The sequence below is a fragment of the Amphiprion ocellaris genome, chromosome 4, assembly GCF_022539595.1.
Source record: "Amphiprion ocellaris isolate individual 3 ecotype Okinawa chromosome 4, ASM2253959v1, whole genome shotgun sequence".
NCBI classification, from domain to species: domain Eukaryota; kingdom Metazoa; phylum Chordata; class Actinopteri; family Pomacentridae; genus Amphiprion; species Amphiprion ocellaris.
In genome coordinates, this window is record NC_072769.1 from 11,064,850 (window position 1) to 11,084,355 (window position 19,506).

Consider the following 19,506-nt stretch of genomic DNA (forward strand, 5'->3'; position numbering starts at 1 on the left):
ATAGTTTCTACATCTCCATGCACTGACCGCTGCAGACAATAGATGTCTTAAGGTTTCATGCTACAATAGGTGCACAGTGGTCTGCTACACAGACACATTGTATTGCGTTTAATATCAAAAACAGAAAAATTCAGAGTTTCGGTAGGTGTTTCTGAAAGAGTGGCTGTGTCTTTTTGCTTTTACAAGATATAACAGCTAGTTACAGATTGGCTGTAGGACAGTACTAATGATTATTCCTGAGATATGGGAAGCCTGCCATTGGAGTTTGTTGCCTTACATGGATCCTAACAGATTTGGCCAGATGGTAAAATTTACATCACACCGCCCCGAGCAGGCATGCTGAAGATGTGAAATGGCCTTTATTTGCTAATGAGTTATATTATATATATGTTGTGATAGAAATGTTGTCCTCATAGCTTAATAATTTTGTTATTATTGTTATTTTTAACAAATCCTGTTTGTTTCTAAATAGTTTCTAATTAAATGCTTGCGTTGAAGGTTAGACAAGGTCTGTCTTGTATTGTGCAGACCTACATGTATGAGAAACAGACATAAAAGTGGTTCCAAGTGTGCATGAAATTAAAGCAACTATACAACTTGTTTTAAGTCAAATAACTCCCATTCAAGATGTACGTTTACTGCTCTTAGCAACTGCTGCCAAAACTTGGAGTTACTTCTGACTGGTTAGGGCAAGTTCAAATGAAATAAACATTTGAAATAAACCCCTGCAACAACAAGCTCAGCTGTCGTGAACACAGCATTTGCCTGAATGTCTGGAATAAAATAAAAATGTTATTTCTTTTTAAATTCTTCACTCATGCTTGGTTTTAATGCAAAAATATGTTTCAGACTTGACAAAGAAAGAAATTCTGATTAAAACAAAACATGAATTTAACTCCATCCACACAGATTCTTTCTCAACAAGCTTCTGTATTTCCTCTGTAGATTCACGCCCTGGAGCTGGACCCCAACCTGTTCCGTATTGGTCAAAGTAAGATCTTCTTCAGAACTGGTGTTCTGGCTCATCTGGAGGAGGAGAGAGACCTGAAGATCACTGACATCATCATCTACTTCCAGTCCGTGTGCCGTGGATACTTGGCACGCAAGTGAGTGTTGGATTTCTCTATGTGCTGCTGAATGTACTCTTTCACAATTCAATTATATCTAATTCATGAAGTCATACTCTGAGTTTACATCTACAGTCTGTAGGTAATATAATTTATGGAATATCTGTACTCAGTAGTTTGTGTTTTCCATCATGTCCTGGACCTCCTTGTAGGCCTCCATGCACTATTGCTAGTATATCTAACATCACATGCTTTATCAATCACACAACCAGAGTCTCTGTTGGCTTCATGTCATCAGCTTCTACTCAGTGTGCTGGCATTCAGAGCTCTGCTCTGGGGGCCCTTTGTTTTTATTCATTTTATTAGGTATGAACATACAACTTGTATTTGGTACCCAAGATGTACTTAAGGATATTGGCCCAGCTGTTTAAAGCGAACACAGTGGGGGTCAGAGATCCAAAGCATCCAGATGTTTGGCAGGTATAAATGCATTAGTGACATCTGGTCAAATACGTATACTTAAAGCTCCCCAGTAGCCCCCTTCTTTTTTATGTGATAATGTCATGTTTTAACTTACTGCAGGTTTTCACAAAAGCAAAAAATGAATAATTAGTGTTTATAACAGAACATGAAGCAGCACATTGAGGGGAAAGACAAAAGTAGGGTGTCTTCGATACTCAGTTCCTCTTTTAAAGCAGCTATAATCAATATTTTTATGACAATAATGCATCAAATAAGAGTGTGAAAACAGTGTGCTGATGTAATTTACATAGTAAATTATCTCCTGAATATGCAACTTCCCTCAGCTTTATGGAGCTTTACAGACAGTTCTGCTCACAGTTTAGTTGTTTGGCTCATGAATTCACTGTTGTGGTTCAGTCTCAGCTCCTCACATTTTGAATTATCACATTAAAAGGAGTTAATGGAAAAAGCTAAATCTGGGGGGGGAAAAAGTTTTTGCACTCACTTTAAATTGTTGATTTTTTTTTTTTTTTTAAAGAGTTAGTGGGTGGGTCTAGATAACAATAAACTCACGTGACTGATCAAAAGTATCTGCTTCTTAGCTTTTGTTGTCTTCGTCCCCAGACAGCATAGAACGCAATGAATACATGACAAAGATGCAATATTAGAACAAACTGTTATGTCCCAGTCATATGCATACTGTATGAAACAGTTCATTCTTTGTAAAGGAAGCTGTACATGCTTAAAAACAATGGCAAATTGTATGATTTCTAATGTTGCTGGGGGTTTTTTTTCAACTTCTTCTACTCTTTTATTTACTACGACCGTGTGTAAAGTAGCATCTACTGCCACCTTCTGGTGATAATATGCAGCCTAGTTTACTTATTTTAAGAAACAAGCCCAATTTGCATTTTCTTGTCTTTTGTTTTTTGCAGCATTTCAAAAGTTTATTTTCAAATTCACTCAGCTATAATTTTTTCCCTTGTGCTTTTTTCTTTTCTTAGAGCCTTTGCTAAGAAGCAGCAGCAGCTGAGTGCCCTGAAAGTCCTGCAGAGGAACTGTGCAGCTTATTTGAAGCTGCGACACTGGCAGTGGTGGAGGCTTTTCACCAAGGTGAGAACCCTGACACCAACCCAAAATAATTCATATGTGCTGCTCTGATGACAAACAACCCCTCATCTCTGCTTCACTTAAGCATCTGAGCCCTGCTGACAGCCTTGTAAACTGTGCTTTCAGAAAATGAGTGATTGGATGGCTAAAATCTTTCCTAAGTGTGAAGTAAACACAGAACAGAATGTTTTAACGGTAGATGTAGATGTTCAAACTACCTTGCCCATGTACATTTCCAAGGCAGAAACTCCATCTGTTGATAATAATAACTTCCACACCATGTGAGTAAACAGAGTTTAGGTTGAGATGGTCAAGAATACAATGTCAAGTGCATCACATCTTTTTGTTTCACTTGACTGTTTAAAGCAGGAAAACATAAGTAACGCTGAATTCATCTACCTCAAAAAGCCTTAGAAAGTTTTTCTTTTTACCGTTTCTCTTTTCCATAGAGAGGAAGTTTAGTTATACATTGTTTTTTGTTGTTGTTTTTGTTTTGTTGTTGGCAGACCTCTAACTTCTACCAGTTAGACTGATACAGTGGTGAATTAGTCTGCAGGAGGCTGTTCAGTCATTTGTACTGTTTCAAATGCAGCTACAGTAGTTAGGACACTCATCGACCCATAGTGGACCGTTGTTAGTTTAAGCAAAATTAAGTTAAGATGAATAATTTTAGAATGTATTGATACTTTCATTTATTTAAGTAGTATATTAATTACATTATTAGAAATAATTATTTGATGTATGATTAAGTACCGACAATAATATGATATACATGTACTTGTATATGTACATGTATAATTGTGTAGATTTTATCTTTGCTACTGCTTTTTTGCCATTTTTTGACCAGTATTACCATAAAAAAGTGATTGAGTTCCTTCTGTGTGGTATAAAAAGAAAGCATCCAGTAGAGTCTGATTTTGTTTTTCTCTCCCAGGTGAAGCCGCTGCTGCAGGTGACCCGGCAGGAGGAGGAGCTGCAGGCCAAAGACGAGGAGCTGATAAAGGTGAAGGAGAGGCAGCTGAAGGTGGAGAATGAGATGGTGGAGATGGAGAGGAAACACCAGCAGGTAAAAACGTCATCTGTTATTGAAAGTAAATATTTTCACTTGAAATAAACTAGAATTTTTAGGGAAAAAATTACTTTTATAATGTAATAAGTATGTTAAGTTGTGTTAAGTTGGTGTGCATACTTTCCAAACTGTTTCCTCTCTCCAGCTCGTTGAGGAGAAGAATATTCTAGCAGAACAACTCCACGCAGAGACGGAGCTGTTCGCAGAGGCTGAAGAGATGAGAGTTCGTCTGCTTTCTAGGAAGCAAGAGTTGGAGGAGATTCTTCATGACCTGGAGTCCAGGGTGGAGGAGGAAGAGGAGAGGAACCAGAGCCTGCAGAACGAGAAGAAGAAGATGCAGTCGCACATCCAGGTTTATCTCATGTCCTCTTCAGATTTCTATATACATAAACTTCTCTCCTAATTTTGTTTTGATGTTCACAATTAATTTGTGTTTTATCACTTGCCTTTTGAACACATTATACACAGTCATGATTGTCTTATTTTCCTTAAGTAATGTCTTTCTGATTTCTGGGAAAGGTAGAACAGCTTTGTTTATTTCACATTAGATAATTTCTTTTTTTCTGAGCTCCGCATAGGTCCTCTGGATTAACTTACCCTTTAGATAGCAAAATATTTTTCCAAACAGCTGAACCTTGTCCAAGTCTACAATACAATACAATAATATTTTGATTTCCCTACCACACAAAGACAGGCTTGGCTCTTTAGAGGTCTAAATTTTTTCCGTACTTTATCAGTGTATTTTTGTAGAGGGTAAATGTAAGCATCTCAGTGTGCGTTCTTGTCTTACAGTTCTGACCAGACACGATAAAGTAGATCAGCTCTTAACTTTGATTCTTTTTTTTTCGTCATAACTATTTAATGTTCTAGAGAAGCACTCATGACTCTGTAAAGCGTTTTTTGTGTTAATCTTAGTTTAAAAACTTCTTTTTTCAGACTTCAGTTTCTTGGCATCAGATTGATTATAAATCTTTATTTGCATCTGTTTTCCTGTCACAGGACCTGGAAGAGCAGCTTGATGAGGAAGAAGCTGCAAGACAGAAACTGCAGCTGGATAAAGTGACGGCTGAGGCCAAAATCAAGAAGATGGAGGAGGACATTCTGCTGCTGGAGGACCAGAACTCCAAGTTCCTCAAGGTGACCAGATTAAATCTGGAACAGACAGGTCAAATGATAACAAAGGAAATGTTTCAAGTTGGGATCATTAACAGCAAAGTGATATAGAAGGCATCCCAACGGTTTGTGCCCCTCATGTATCGCCCTACCAGTGAGTCACACCTCTAGGTAAACAGCTTTCAGACAGAAAAAGAAAGACAAATCCTTTGATTGTGAGTTTTATTCCTCCGAGTCCTCCAAGATTTTTATTCCTTTTCCCACACAGTAAAACTTTTGTTGCTGATTTTGAGCAACACAAGACAGAAATCAATGGCAGCTCCTCTGACTTTCCCTTCATACCCCTGTTGTTTGTGTGGTTACCATGACCACACAGCAACTCAACAAGTTGAAAAGGTTGAAACAAAGATCTTTCTCAAACAAATTTTGCTTAGTTTGAACTGTCATACTCAGCAGTTCAAACTCTGTGAGTCCACTCAATCTCAAGTCAAAGGAACAGAGTCAGAATTTTTTTTATTTAAATGTGCTGTTAACTTAGCATCTCATAGTCCACAGGGCAGCTTTGTGCTGACCCAATAGAAACTAACCCAGGGCCCCACATTTTATCTTCCAATAGAATTTACATCATGGAATTACTAAACATCATATCCAAGCTGGTAAATAGGGGCTTTAAAAACAGATTGTATCCAAAATTGTTTCCTGCTTACTATATGTTCCACTACATTTAGTTTTATTTAAGCGTCCAAATTCAGACAGTGTGTCTGTTATATGGGGAGGAGTTAATGAGTGAACAACAGGCTGATTTCAGACACAGCTGTGGATCAGTACAAGTCACAAAAACACAAGTAAAGATGAGACCTAGAAAAACCTTTATGACAAAAGCAGGCGTCCCTCTTTCTTGCTACCATCCACCTTGTGATTAAGTTGTTTATTGCTCCACCAGATAATCAGATTTACAAGCTGATGTTACTACCAGTCTGTAGTCTGCTGTATCTGAATTAACTGATATATACACCACTAGTCAACAGTTTGGACACACCTTCTCATTCAATGCTTTTTATATATTTGTGTTATTTTCTACATTGTGGATTATTACTGAAGATTAACACTTTTCTGTTTATAACATAATTCCATATGTATTCTTTTATAGTTTCTGTGTCTTCAGTATTAATCTACAATGTAGAAAATACTTCAGTAAAAACCATTGAATGAGAAGGTGTGTTCAAACTTTTGACTGGTAGTGTATATATCAGTTAATTCACAGTAAAATCAGCTCCTGTATCATTTCAGTCAGTGATTCTAATTCTCTAAAGTAGGTTCTGTTTTACTGTTGATATGTGTTTCCCCTTACCTTAACCAGTAAACCTAACCTGAACTCCCCAAAAAAACCTTGTTTAAGATGCTCAACCTGAACCGCTAATTACACTCACCAGTTATCTCTGCTGATTCTGTTAAAATGAAATGCTTATTGTATTGTTTCCCTTCCTGAGGGCAACCACTGGGTGACTGAAAACACCTTAACAGCACAAAATAGAAGTTTCTTTTGAACTCTGAATGCGACACAGCAGCATTGCTTCCTTGGTAGTTACGTATTCATACTTCTCAACCTCCATACAGTAGTTGTGTGTCATAAGCCTCAAGGGTAAACCATACTCTGTATTTTTTTTCCCAACAGGAGAAAAAGCTGCTGGAGGACAGGATTGTCGAGATGACCTCCCAGCTAACAGAGGAGGAGGAGAAAGCAAAGAACCTCGGCAAAGTCAAGAACAAACAGGAGATGATGATGGTTGACCTGGAGGGTAAGAGGCTCTCAGCAAGCCGCTGTTCCTGGCTTCATTTAGTGTCTGAAAATAGAGTTGTTCAAGAACATTCACTAGGACAGACACAAAGGCTGCCAAATAGATAGATGGTGTGTGACAGTAGTTGAAAGTGTAAACCAGGGTCAAGTGTATAAGCTGTGCTTAAATGAGCCATCCTCTCAGTAAGAGGTGCAATATAGGTTTCTTGTTTGAAAAGAGCAACAAGGTCAGTTATAGGACATTTAGCACGACTCTACCAGCCTTGATTGTGTAGATTTAGTGTTTACAGCCGTGCAGCGTCTTCATGAGCAGCAAAGTAGTAAATATGATTACAATTAGTGTCAGGCTGTCAGTAATTACGTTTGTGTTTTGACACTTTCTGTGAACTGTTTGTGCTTCATATGACCTCTCTGGAACTTATGACATGGTCCACTTACTTCATGAGATTAACTCTAGTCAGAATAATGTGCTGGAATAGTTAATGGCTGTGCCTGCGTTTTGTTTTTGAACTGTGTTTATGATACATGTGGTTGTTGCTTTATTCAGAGCGTTTAAAGAAGGAGGAGAAAACACGCCAGGAGCTGGAGAAGGCCAAACGCAAACTTGATGCAGAGACAACTGACCTGCAGGACCAGATCGCTGAGCTTCAGGCCCAGATAGAGGAGCTGAAAATTCAACTGGCCAAAAAGGAAGAGGAGCTGCAGGCTGCTCTGGCCAGGTCAGTCACAAGAATAAAAGTTTGGCACAATAAATGCAAGTGTCAGAGCTGAAATTACATCATCAGATAGTCTCTGCAAAAGATAAAATACTGATAAATTTATTCCAAGCATGAGCCTTTTGGCAGTGATAGTGAACGATAACAGCACCTGAACTGCTGTCTCTAAATCAGCCCAAATGAGCCTAAATCTCTGAGCGATAAAAATTACCTAATCGGTACAGACAATAAAACACACAGAGGGCTGCTGAAATATACACACTCAATATATGAAATATGAACACTCAAATGTATTCACTCGTACTTTTCAGACTTTATGCTAGACTCTTCTTGTGCAAAGATGTCTGGTTTTATGAAACCTTGGGTGTATAAACTGAGCAGCAGGTAAAAATCAATACAAAACCAGCGTGAACAATAAGTATATTTTTTAAAGTCACATTAAACCTGTCAACTTAAAGGCCATGTTTACCCTTAAAGTCTAATTCTCCTCACCTTTGAAGTAAAATTTCTCTTGATGATGTTCAGAAACTAAATGACAAGGAGGAAGAAATTTACAAGTAAGGGAAAATGTGCATTTTGGGAGAGTTTTTTTGTTCTTATATTAGACTTTATGACAGCTGCGCAAAAAAACTTTGTACCATTTAAAGCCTGGTTGATAGTTTAGAAGGGGTAACAAATTCCAGATTAATATCTTTTTTCCTTTTGCCAATAATGATGCAAATGTATAATATATTTTGATTTATTGTTCATTGGCTGTTCATCAGCTGCGAGCTGAAAGATGGCTGTTGAGAGATTGCCTTAAATTTCTAATAATTATTTGGGCATTTTGAAGACGGGACTAAGAAAACACTCCATAAAAATATGCAGAGATTGATCGATCATTGATTTGGCTGATTATTGGATCCAGATGTTCACATAAATGCTGATATTTGGATATTCAGCATTTTTCCGTTTAGCAGTGTATTCATTTAGAAATGTGCTATTTTGCCTCTGATGCCTTCCTAGCTCTCTCTGTGGTGTTGTGCAATGTCCCGCCCACAGCACGATCTGATTACATGCTACAAATAATATCCCACCAGTACTATGTGATAATGTTGAAAATGTCCCTTCTCTCTGTTCCAAGTATAGGTCATCAGTCTTCTTAATTAACAGTAATCTCTGTCAGTAGTTGCCCTGAAAGAACCACATCTGTCAACCCCTAAAACTGAACCATACATTAAAATTTTCAGCTTCATATACCATTCAAAAGTACTAAGTTTGTGCCTTGGAGCAGTGGTGGTTTTTTTACTCAGCTACGTGTAGTTCAGAACAAAGAGCTGCTTCATTTTATACGAGTTCAAGAAAAACATCCAGGTTCAATCTTTATCTGACCTCAGCCACATATTTATTAGAATAGATTCTTACTGAAGGACACAAAACACTGAGATGTGTTTTTACAACCAGTCAAAGGTAGATGCACTCCTCTGAGCTCACATCACTACAAACCTTAGTGTTGCTCATTTCAGTATATAAAGCTTCACACAGCCTCTCTGCAGTACATCCCATTTCCATGACAACAGCACTCCACTGTGATACAGCAGAGTCAATACCTGAAAAGGGCATTTTAACAAGGACGACACACACACACACACACACACACAACTCTGATCTCCGACTTAAAGCGGCTAACATCCTCTTCAGCAGCTGCAGCTGTGCTTTCAGCGCACATGCACAGTTTTTCCTCAATCTTTCACTCGCATCAGTCCCGCTCTGCTTTACTCTGCTCCATTTTCCCTCAGCGACGCTGGCTGAGACCTTTCATCTCGAAGGCAGCCATGTCTGATTACAGCCAAATTGATGTTGATTGATGCTCTCAGTCCTGGGTTTGCAGTAGTTTTTCTTCCTCACATGAAGGAATCAACAGCTTGGCTAAAACATGCTTTTATTTTACGGCAAAGGAGGAACTTTCAATGAGATTGTTTTTTATTGTTTTGTCTTTTTTTGTCCTGATTGTGAAACACATTTCCAGTTGTGTGCATCAAAGTATTCTTAACCACCCTGCAACTAAATGTTTTCTGAATTTAGCCCACTCCTCCTTTAATCCCCATTTTCCACAGTGGAAAAAATATCCACATTTGGTGCCATGTTTAATTTTCTTCCCCCATTCAGCCGTCATAAATCTGCTCTAATGCAAATGAGGTAAACAGCTGCGGAGGTCGTTCCTCTGAAGGTCAACTCAGATCATCTTGATGTGGCTTCTCTGTAGCTCTCTCTTCTCTCTAGACCAATAATCCAGACTCAGGGCTCGATGGTAAACGTCTGCCTCACTAATTTCACACACAGAAATCATCAGTTTAGTCACAGCCGCAGATAATTAAGCTTTCATTAAACTAGATGTGCCTCATTTTTAATTCAGCAGCTATTCTGAGAACAATCAGATCATCTTTGTTTGCAAAGTGGGGCATTACATTTAGATTGGAGTCATTATTGCCTTTAATCAAAGCAGTGGCGTTGGATTAATTATGTAATTAAACCAAGATGGCATTCAGTGTTTGTTTCCACATATGTGAGAAATGTTACAGGAGTGTTGCAGCCAGCAGGAGGTTTACTTGGCTGCAAACAAATCAACTTGACAGTTTTCCTGCTCTGATGGAAAACACACACACAGCTTCAGCAGTGAACAGATCGCCACACTGCCACCCCGTGTGCACTAGTGGCTAAATTTCAACCAAAAAAAAGGAGACCACTGTCCTGCCTTTCTTTTAATGCACTTCACTGATTATTGCTTAAGAAAATGTCAATAACTGCATATAAGGAATTTACATCATCGATTAAAAAATATTTATTTTTTTAACTGCCTTCTTAAGGACCAAAATATCCTCATAGATTTCTGTGGTAAAATAGAAAAAAGTAAATGTGTGCAGCAGTGCAAGTACAGTTTTTTGATGAATGAAAAACTCATTTGCAAAGTTTTGATAAATTTTTCAGTTGAAATAACAAAAATACTGAAAGAAACAGAAGTTGCAGTGTCAGCTAACACTCTGAAGCCCAAGTGTGTATTTTTTGTTTTATTTTGCTCCTGCTTTAGTTTTTCTCACTGTGGGCTAATTTTTTCACTTAAGTACAAAATCCTGCACTTCTATGTAAACAGCAAAACTGTGACTAGAATTAGAACTCAGCAATGTCTAATAGTAATTATTTTTTTAAAAGTTGAATTTCTTTGTTTTACAAAAAAATAGAAAACCTGGAATCAACATGTAGGACATTTTTCCACAGGTGTGACTAATACTGGAAAAATGGTAAACTAATATCATGATTATCATACCCACTGTTGGGTTTTTTGCTTAGAGGGTTAAAGTGTAGTTCTTTAAAGAAGCTGAAGTGCCAATTTAAGTGTGAATTTTGTGGGAAGTTGTAGTAAATAGTGTATAAGCAGAAGAAGTTGTGGAAATCAGTAAGCTAAAGAAGGTTTGTTTTGTTGTTTGTTTGAAGGTCTGTAAGGCCTGTAAATGTCTGAGGTGTTAGTTCAAGCGTGTGCATTGAAAGGAGTTGAAGTGTAACTTCTCTCCAAAATACCACAATATCCTCATTGATTCTCATAGAAAGAAGAAAGAGATTCTTAGATGAAGGTCAAAGCTAAAGAGATGTGAAACCTGACTCGTGTGCTTCTGTGTCTCCAACCAGGAGTGACGAGGAGGCCGTCCAGAAGAACAACGCCTTGAAGCAGGTTCGGGAGCTGCAGGCCCAGCTGACTGAGCTCCAGGAGGATCTGGAGTCTGAGAAAATGTGTCGAAGCAAAGCTGAAAAACTCAAGAGGGACCTGAGTGAGGAGCTCGAGGCTCTGAAGACGGAGCTGGAGGACACGTTGGATACCACCGCTGCCCAGCAGGAGCTCAGGTGCTTGTTTAAGCTGGTTTATGAATGATATTAAAGGGGATTTTTTACACATTAAATTCTCTGGGAGTACTGCTGCATATTTGAAAAGCTGTTTTAAGCCATTTGTCAGGCAAAAGTCTGACAAATTGCTTCAGTCAGTCTGAAGACTTCAAGTTTGAACATAAAATTTGAAGTGAGGCATTAGAAAGAAGCGAGCTTACCAAAACTCTGCCTGAGGCAAGAGGCTCGGTGCTACATTAGCTGCTACTCGCAGCACATGTCAATCTGTCACCCGAACATCAGCGGCTTAGTTGTGGTCTGAAGAAATACAGGTTTTGACAAAAGCATAACTAAACTGTGAAACTCATCTTAATTGTAGCAGAGTGTTCGATATTTGACACTAACTGCTACATACATAAAAATGTACTTTAGTGGTTCCAGCATCTGAACATTTTTACATTCTTTCTCACTTCCACAAGCCAAAGTTACCATCTCCAGTATATCATGTGCATTGCTAACTGTTAAGTGGACAGATGATTTGGATTGAAATTGTTACAATAAATCCTCTTCTTTGTGTCTCAACTCCAGGACCAAACGAGAGCAAGAGGTGGCAGAGCTGAAGAAGGCCATTGATGAGGAGACCAAAAACCATGAGGCCCAGATCCAGGACATGAGGCAGAGACACGCCACGGCCCTGGAAGAACTGTCCGAACAGCTGGACCAGGCCAAGAGGGTGAGCGTGTCGTACCTGATCAAACCTGAAGGGCTTGTATTTGCCTACATACAAAATACTTCTATAAAACTTTTTTTGTTCTGTGCAGTTTAAGGCAAACCTGGAGAAGAACAAGCAATGTCTGGAGAGCGACAACAAAGAGATGGCCTGTGAGGTGAAGAGTCTGCAGCAGGCAAAGACGGAGTCAGAACACAAGAGGAAGAAACTGGAGGCCCAGATGCAGGAGTTTATGGCCAGAGCCACTGAGGTGGAGAGAGCCAAGGGAGAGCTGAGTGAGCGCTCACACAAACTCCAGGTAAATACCTCTGTGGACAGGTAAAGGAGCCGTTTTCCTATGAAATGGAAAGATGTAGCCTCAGATTTTTAGCATGAAATATAGTTCAAAGGACGACAGCTAAGCTTTTTGACTTTGTCTTAATAATTGGTCAGTTTAATTGTTCCTGCAACACTTAATATTCTTGCTTTCATTAATGTTTTCATAGACGGAGCTGGACAATGTGTCTGCTTTGCTGGAGGAGGCAGAGAAGAAAAGTGTCAAACTGGCTAAAGAAGTTGACAACCTGAACAGCAAACTGCAAGACTCTGAGGTATGAAAGAGCATCCACGTCACCTTTTCTGTCATAACAGGTTCACAGCTACGGAAAGCCTAATCTGGAATCAAAACGGTCTACAGAGGTATCTGTAAAGGTCTCAAAGGCATGAAGTATTTGTCACCGTAGTTTAATCTGAATTCCAAACACCAGGATGCCATTTAATATACTTCATGTAATCAAGTAGGCCTTTAGAATTATGTTGACAGACTTCTACTTAAAAACAATGGTAATATTCTTAACATTGTTAAATGTTAATAAAAGATAGGACAGTCACAGTTCTCTCTCACGTCTAACTGACTAATGACAGAGAGCTGCAGTTAGTTTGATAATTGTTTCAGTCATTTGTGAAGTAAAAATGCCAAAACATTTGTGGCTTCAGCTCAAACATGCAAGAATTTGCTGCTTGTATTGTTTTTTTAAAAAATTGTTATTACTTTCTATCAATCACGCACAAGTTGGGATTTTAGATTGTTGGTCAAAAACATCTTTGTGCATGAGGATATTGTACTCTTACTTCCTCATGCACTTTTTCATGTTTTTTTCATTTCATAGACCAAATGATTAATTAATTAATCATTAAAATAGTCATCAAATTAATCATTTCGTTTTTAAACTTGGGTATCTCTGACTTTAGGACACCTTCTTTCTACCTTTGTTACTTTTCAAAGTAATTTTGGCTTTACACCTCTCTGAATTGCTGTACTGTAGTTAGCAGCTACTATAGCTGGAATATGAGGCATTTATGGCACATCTGTAAATTGTAGTGCCCATCGATAAGCAGATATTCAGCAAGTGAGGCCATTTGGCTACAATTTTATTTGTATTTTGCATCTAGGAGACAACCTAAATTCAGGTTAATTAGTTTACTTTAAAACGTATTTTTTACAGGGACAATAGCAGAAATGTAGCACCCGTAAGTAAAGGCAGCGCTCTGCTAATTCAAATGTGAAAGTGCAGCTTTACATATTTTGTCCCTATAATCAATGAATAATCATGAAAAATAACTCATTTCAATATAAATAACAATAATCAGGAATATTGTGCAGCCCTAACTTTAGCATTTGCAACAGATACACCAGATATGTGTCCCTGCTTTTCTTTTTTCTTTTGACCGTCATATCTGGTTTTGCTCATCTGTGTAGGAGTTGCGGCAGGAGGAGACCCGTCAGAAGCTCAACCTGAGCAGCCAAATCCGTCAGCTGGAGCTGGAAAAGAACACACTGCTGGAACAGCAGGAAGAGGATGAGGAGGCACGACGCAGCCTGGAGAAACAGCTGCAGACGGTGCAGGCTCAGGTACAATATTCACAAACATTAATTAGTGTCACAAACATGTACACCCGCATATTCACAGATACTCATACACGTGCAGTTTTGGCACACACAAACATACGAGGCAGCACACCTTTGACGTACTGCCGATACTTGACTGTGCCAAGAGAAGGACCATGCAAAGGTTTCCAGCTGTTTTCCAGCTGTGAGCACCTGTCGTTTAGGTGCAGAGCAGTATGCTGACAGCTGTAACTCAGTGAGGCCTTGCAGCAAATCAAGACCTCATGAAGTGAAAATGTGACTTGGTTCAAGTTGTGTGGTTCAGATTGAAATAGGTACATGGACAGCAGTAACACATTTGGAGAGCGTGTAGCTGGCCATCTGCCAAACGGCAGTGAGAGCTGAGAGGAGTGAAGGAAAAGGCAGTACAAAGAACAGAGATGGAGCAGATTGTAACACCATAAATACTGCATATGCTATGACCCTCTGAACCACAAGCAGTTTTTGCTCCCATCACATTTTTACACACTGTGATCTCATTTTTGACTGCAATATAAAGTCCTCCACCTCTGTGGAAACAGTATAACCATGGCTAGAAGGAGAGAGAACTCAAAAATGTCTTCCGTGCTGTAAGAGCAGTTGTAATGCCACCACGCTGACTCATAATCCTAAAAACAAATTAACTTTGTGAAAACAAAAAGTGAAAAAAAATGGAATCAACATCTTGCCCGCAGATGTTGGCAATATTAGGGGAAATGGTGTCTTTATATATGTATTTACCTATTTACATTTTTAGTATTTTTCTATGCCTTGTTTATCTCTATCTGCAGTTATTCCAATCCAGCTTTAAAATCTCTGTACTTTTGTCACATGATCGTTCGATGCAGCTGAATCACTAATGGCTTCATGTTTATACCATTTTCAGTTTGCTTGTTTTAATAGAATCTGGTTAGAGTAGACAGATTATTTTTGGCAAAATCTCATTGGAAACATCTCATAACAAAGTTGAAAATCCACCAATTCTTTTTGTTTTTACAGTTTCAGGCTTTCAATAGTGTAATCTTTGTATTTTTTTTTTAGAGACAACACGCCTTTCAAACCCACCAGTGGGTTTGGGGGTTCAGAGGGTTAAGATAAAGGTTTTACTGTTATCTTTTTTTTTCTTTTTTTTTTTTTTAGTATAGTATTAATCTCTGGTTAAACCAAACCAATAGAGACCTGAAGTAAGTTAGAGTAATTTCTTTTATATCATAATATAGATAAAACTAAAAAGTACATATGCCATTCTACGTGGCACCATTCTATGTAGTGATACATTTCCTTTTTGTTTTCACATTTCTTTCACCAGATGTAGGTAAATATTTGGCTGTCAGGAGGCTTTTGCATCTCAGTGTACAGCTTTTACATTTTACAGAGAAACAGTGAAATATTCATTTTATCAGTAGCTGAGGTTGCCAGTGGATGGACAATCTGCTCACCTCATTATTTTTAATTTGTCAGTTTTGCTATTACTGGCTTTGTACATAGCTCTGCTGCTCACGCTGCTCTGACAGTAAAGGCTACAATGACCACTGGAAAGTAAGAGGAAGGCTTCAAAATGTTGTATATCATTTTGTTTTATTAAGATTAAAAGTAACATTAAACTGCCATGACTTGGTTAAAACTGGTTTACATCAGGTTCCTGATCTACAGTACATAAAAGACAAAATCACCTTACAATACAAAACTAAAACTGAAAAAAAATCAATAATAAAATGAACAGCTTTGCAGACACTACAGAGGAGACAACGTGGTACGGGGATGTTATTCCAGAGTTTAGTGTCTGTGTAGAAAAATTATCTCTGACCATAGTTGTTTTATAAGCCAGTACTGTAATAAGTGTCTGTGAAACTGATCCAGTGATCTGTGTGTTGATTTAAAAATGTCCTTCCTTTAGGTGTTTGAGACAAAGAAAAAGCTGGAGGATGATGTGGGAGCAATAGAGGGCCTGGAGGAGGTGAAGAGGAAACTCCAGAAGGACCTGGAGCTCACCAGCCAGCGTCTGGAAGAGAAGACCATGGCCATGGACAAGATGGAGAAGACCAAGAACCGACTGCAGCAGGAGCTGGACGACCAGCTGGTGGACCTCGATCAGCAGAGACAGATTGTCTCCAACCTGGAAAAGAAGCAGAAAAAGTTTGACCAGGTACACTGGATCACCCACAACGGTTTCAGAAATGTTAAGGTCTCGTGTATGTCAGTGTATCAAAAGCCTTTGTTTGTTTGTCTTAGATGCTGGCTGAGGAGAAGACCATCTCTGCTCGTTACGCTGAGGAACGTGATCGTGCCGAAGCTGAGGCAAGAGAAAAGGAGACCAAAGCTCTGTCTATGGCCAGGGCTCTGGAGGAGGCCTTGGAGGCCAAGGAGGAACTGGAGAGGTTTAATAAGCAGCTCCGTGCTGAAATGGAGGACTTGATGAGCTCCAAGGATGATGTGGGGAAGAATGTGAGTCACCTTTGACCTTCTGAATGGCACTGCAGATAAAGTGGCTTTTATGGGTTGACCCTGGTGGTAAAGAGCAGACAGATGTATCTTCATTTATAACTAAAAATGAGCTCCAGTCCATGTTCAGTACAGTCTGATCAAGGTAGTTTTAAATGTCAGGTATTCAGTACGTTCAAATCTGAAAATTATTATTCTTTTGGGAAATCAAATATGTGACCTTCAGTCTCAGCTTACTCTGCTGCCACGTTACGTTCTTGGTTCTCCTGACGCTGCATACAGGTCCATGAACTGGAGAAGTCCAAGCGAACGCTGGAGCAGCAGGTGGAGGAGATGAGAACACAGCTGGAGGAGCTGGAGGACGAGCTGCAGGCCACAGAAGATGCCAAACTGCGTCTGGAAGTCAACATGCAGGCCATGAAGGCTCAGTTTGACCGAGATCTGCAGGCCAGAGACGAGCAGGGGGAGGAGAAGAAGAGGGCGCTGGTCAAACAGGTGCACGGGGCTAATGACTAGTGGACCACATTTATATACTTTTATATACAAACTTTGAGAGTATCTGCATGGTATTGAGTGTTGTTGTCCTCATCCAGGTACGTGAGATGGAGGCAGAGCTGGAGGACGAGAGGAAGCAGAGGACTCTGGCTATTGCTGCCAAGAAGAAGCTGGAGATGGACCTGAATGAGCTAGAGGGTCAGATCGAAGCCGCCAACAAAGGCAGAGACGAAGCCATCAAACAGCTGAGAAAACTCCAGGTACAACTTAACATCCCCTCACATTTGTCTACTTAATATACACTACCATAACTGTCCAATGTAAAAATTACACCGAAGTCCTAACTTTCAGTAGAAAGGATCACCCAAAGTGCCCTCATAATAGCTTAAAAAGTAGTTTATGCCAGTCTTTACTCCACCACAGTATGACCTGAATTATCTGCCATATCATCCTTTAACTTTGTCCAAACTATGTTGCTGCTCCTGCAGGCTCAGATGAAGGACTATCAGAGGGAGCTGGAAGAGGCCAGAGCCTCCAGGGACGAGATCTTCACCCAGTCCAAGGAGAACGAGAAGAAACTCAAGAGTCTAGAGGCAGAAATCTTACAGCTTCAGGAGGTTCACTTCCAGACTTTTACTTTGTCTGTGATATGTGCTGGCTTTTATTCAGAATAAGCAAAGTGATATTATTGTGTAGCCTGAATGATCCTGTGTGTGTCTGCAGGACCATGCAGCTTCAGAGAGAGCCCGCCGACATGCCGAACAGGAGAGAGATGAGCTGGCTGATGAGATCTCCAACAGTGCTTCTGGAAAGTCAGTCAGGCTTTTGCATCCACATGTAGTTTGTACTTAGTTCTTTCGTCGTGTTAGTGACTGACCATGAGGCAGGTCTTGTACGTTTAGTCTCAAGTTTTTTCTTTTTTTCTTGGTTTGTTTTGGAATTTTAAGATAAATTAGAGATTTAGCAGCGAGAAAGTATCTATCTGAAGTCTGACTGAGAAATGTAATTTAAATCTGTGCTTCAGGTCGTCACTGCTGGATGAGAAGAGGAGGTTGGAGGCTCGGATCACCCAGCTGGAGGAGGAGCTGGAGGAGGAACAGGGCAACATGGAGCTACTGAATGACCGCTTCAGGAAGACAACCATGCAGGTAGACCGACGACACATGAGATAATAGTAACAACATCATCATCACCATTGTTAATTTGACTTCTAAATGGAAGATTGCTTGTGTGACTTCTACCCAAAGCAACAAGATAGTAACACCAAGCATACAGTTGCGGGCAAAAGTTTAAATTACCAAATTACATGTTTTTTGACTTTTAGGTCTGTAAATAAATAAATAAAACATCTGCAGCAAACAAAAGATTCTGTAAACCATTCAAATATTTACCTACATCAAATGCAAATACCCTCTGCATCAACCTGCATCTTTCTAATCGCTCTTACCTTCCTCTGTCTTTCCCAGGTCGACAACCTGAACACAGAATTAGCTGCAGAGCGCAACACTGCGCAGAAGAGTGAGAACGCTCGGCAACAGATGGAGCGGCAGAACAAGGTCTTGTACAGTTTGTTAAATACATCAGTATATGAGGTGCGTCAAAAAGCTCAGAGACTATGCCTATAAAAATCAAAAAACATGATTTTAAATTGGCCGAAATCCGCCAAAGCAAATCTTTTGCAGCAAGACGGCGCTCGAGCAAAGAGGAGGCAGTCAGGAAGTTGCAGGCAGCCAAATGTCACGAGAAGGGCTTAGAGGAGTGACAGTTGTGTTGCTGTCGGCTAAAAAAACTAATCTCAGCACTGGGATCGGATGCACAGCGCATTGAAGGACTCGCTTTACATCGCACCACAGTCCAGTCCAGCTCTTGGGGACAAATTCCCAATGCACAACCACATGAATGTTAACTTCTGTTTGTTTTGCTTGTCTTTACTCCATAATTGTTACTATCGTAGTTATACTGAGGCATATTGTGTCCTTTCTCTAAATGCATCACCACTTAAACCATGCAGGGATTACACTAAATATAAGTATGTGGTCATGTTCTAATGCCTCGTTATCATAAATGCAGGAGTTGAAAGCCAAACTGGCAGAGCTGGAAGGTGCTGTCAAGTCAAAGTTTAAGGCGTCCATCACCTCCCTGGAGGCCAAGATCCTGCAGCTGGAGGAGCAGCTGGAGCAGGAAGTCAAGTAAGTGTCCAACTCCAGTATTGGAACATCCATCCATTTGAGTAGAAAGTAAAGCTGGTAGTTTTTGTTCTTACCCTTTTCTGTGTTAAACCTCCAGGGAGAGAGCAGCAGCCAACAAAATCGTCCGACGCACCGAGAAGAAACTGAAGGAGGTGATGATGCAAGTGGAGGATGAGCGTCGTCATGCCGACCAGTACAAGGAGCAGGTATTGACTCACGCTGACACCTGTGGAAAGATTCACTTTTACTTCAAATGATTGTATTTAGATTACCCAGCCAGCTTTCTACGACCTCTCATCGTCTCCGTCTGTGTCCGTCCTCCTGTCAGATGGAAAAAGCCAACTCTCGTATGAAGCAGCTGAAGCGTCAGCTGGAGGAGGCAGAAGAAGAGGCCACCAGAGCCAACGCCTCCCGCAGGAAGCTGCAGAGGGAGCTGGACGACGCCACCGAGGCCAGCGAGGGTCTCACCCGGGAGGTCAACTCCCTCAAGAACCGCCTCAGGTAGGAAAAGAGTTAGATGTTCTCCGATAGCACAAAGCTGGAGAGTGTGAATG

At 40.0% G+C, this 19,506-nt stretch overlaps 1 protein-coding gene across 5 annotated transcripts in view; it reads left to right on the top strand.

Moving 5' to 3' along the window:
* The window catches only part of LOC111564229 (myosin-10), a 67,546-nt gene that overhangs the window by 43,594 nt on the left and 4,446 nt on the right, over nucleotides 1-19,506 (top strand). For all 5 annotated transcript variants that reach the window (XM_035945150.2, XM_055009933.1, XM_055009934.1 and 2 more), the window contains 23 exons: nucleotides 946-1,106; nucleotides 2,534-2,642; nucleotides 3,574-3,705; nucleotides 3,854-4,060; nucleotides 4,708-4,845; nucleotides 6,497-6,620; nucleotides 7,167-7,338; nucleotides 10,999-11,211; nucleotides 11,779-11,923; nucleotides 12,012-12,218; nucleotides 12,406-12,510; nucleotides 13,659-13,811; nucleotides 15,724-15,972; nucleotides 16,059-16,271; nucleotides 16,551-16,763; nucleotides 16,862-17,023; nucleotides 17,252-17,380; nucleotides 17,487-17,575; nucleotides 17,788-17,911; nucleotides 18,230-18,319; nucleotides 18,834-18,952; nucleotides 19,050-19,158; nucleotides 19,281-19,453. In XM_035945150.2, the coding sequence (XP_035801043.1) occupies nucleotides 946-1,106; nucleotides 2,534-2,642; nucleotides 3,574-3,705; nucleotides 3,854-4,060; nucleotides 4,708-4,845; nucleotides 6,497-6,620; nucleotides 7,167-7,338; nucleotides 10,999-11,211; nucleotides 11,779-11,923; nucleotides 12,012-12,218; nucleotides 12,406-12,510; nucleotides 13,659-13,811; nucleotides 15,724-15,972; nucleotides 16,059-16,271; nucleotides 16,551-16,763; nucleotides 16,862-17,023; nucleotides 17,252-17,380; nucleotides 17,487-17,575; nucleotides 17,788-17,911; nucleotides 18,230-18,319; nucleotides 18,834-18,952; nucleotides 19,050-19,158; nucleotides 19,281-19,453 (3,536 nt within the window). The remainder of the gene's footprint in view (nucleotides 1-945; nucleotides 1,107-2,533; nucleotides 2,643-3,573; nucleotides 3,706-3,853; nucleotides 4,061-4,707; nucleotides 4,846-6,496; nucleotides 6,621-7,166; nucleotides 7,339-10,998; nucleotides 11,212-11,778; nucleotides 11,924-12,011; nucleotides 12,219-12,405; nucleotides 12,511-13,658; nucleotides 13,812-15,723; nucleotides 15,973-16,058; nucleotides 16,272-16,550; nucleotides 16,764-16,861; nucleotides 17,024-17,251; nucleotides 17,381-17,486; nucleotides 17,576-17,787; nucleotides 17,912-18,229; nucleotides 18,320-18,833; nucleotides 18,953-19,049; nucleotides 19,159-19,280; nucleotides 19,454-19,506) is intronic.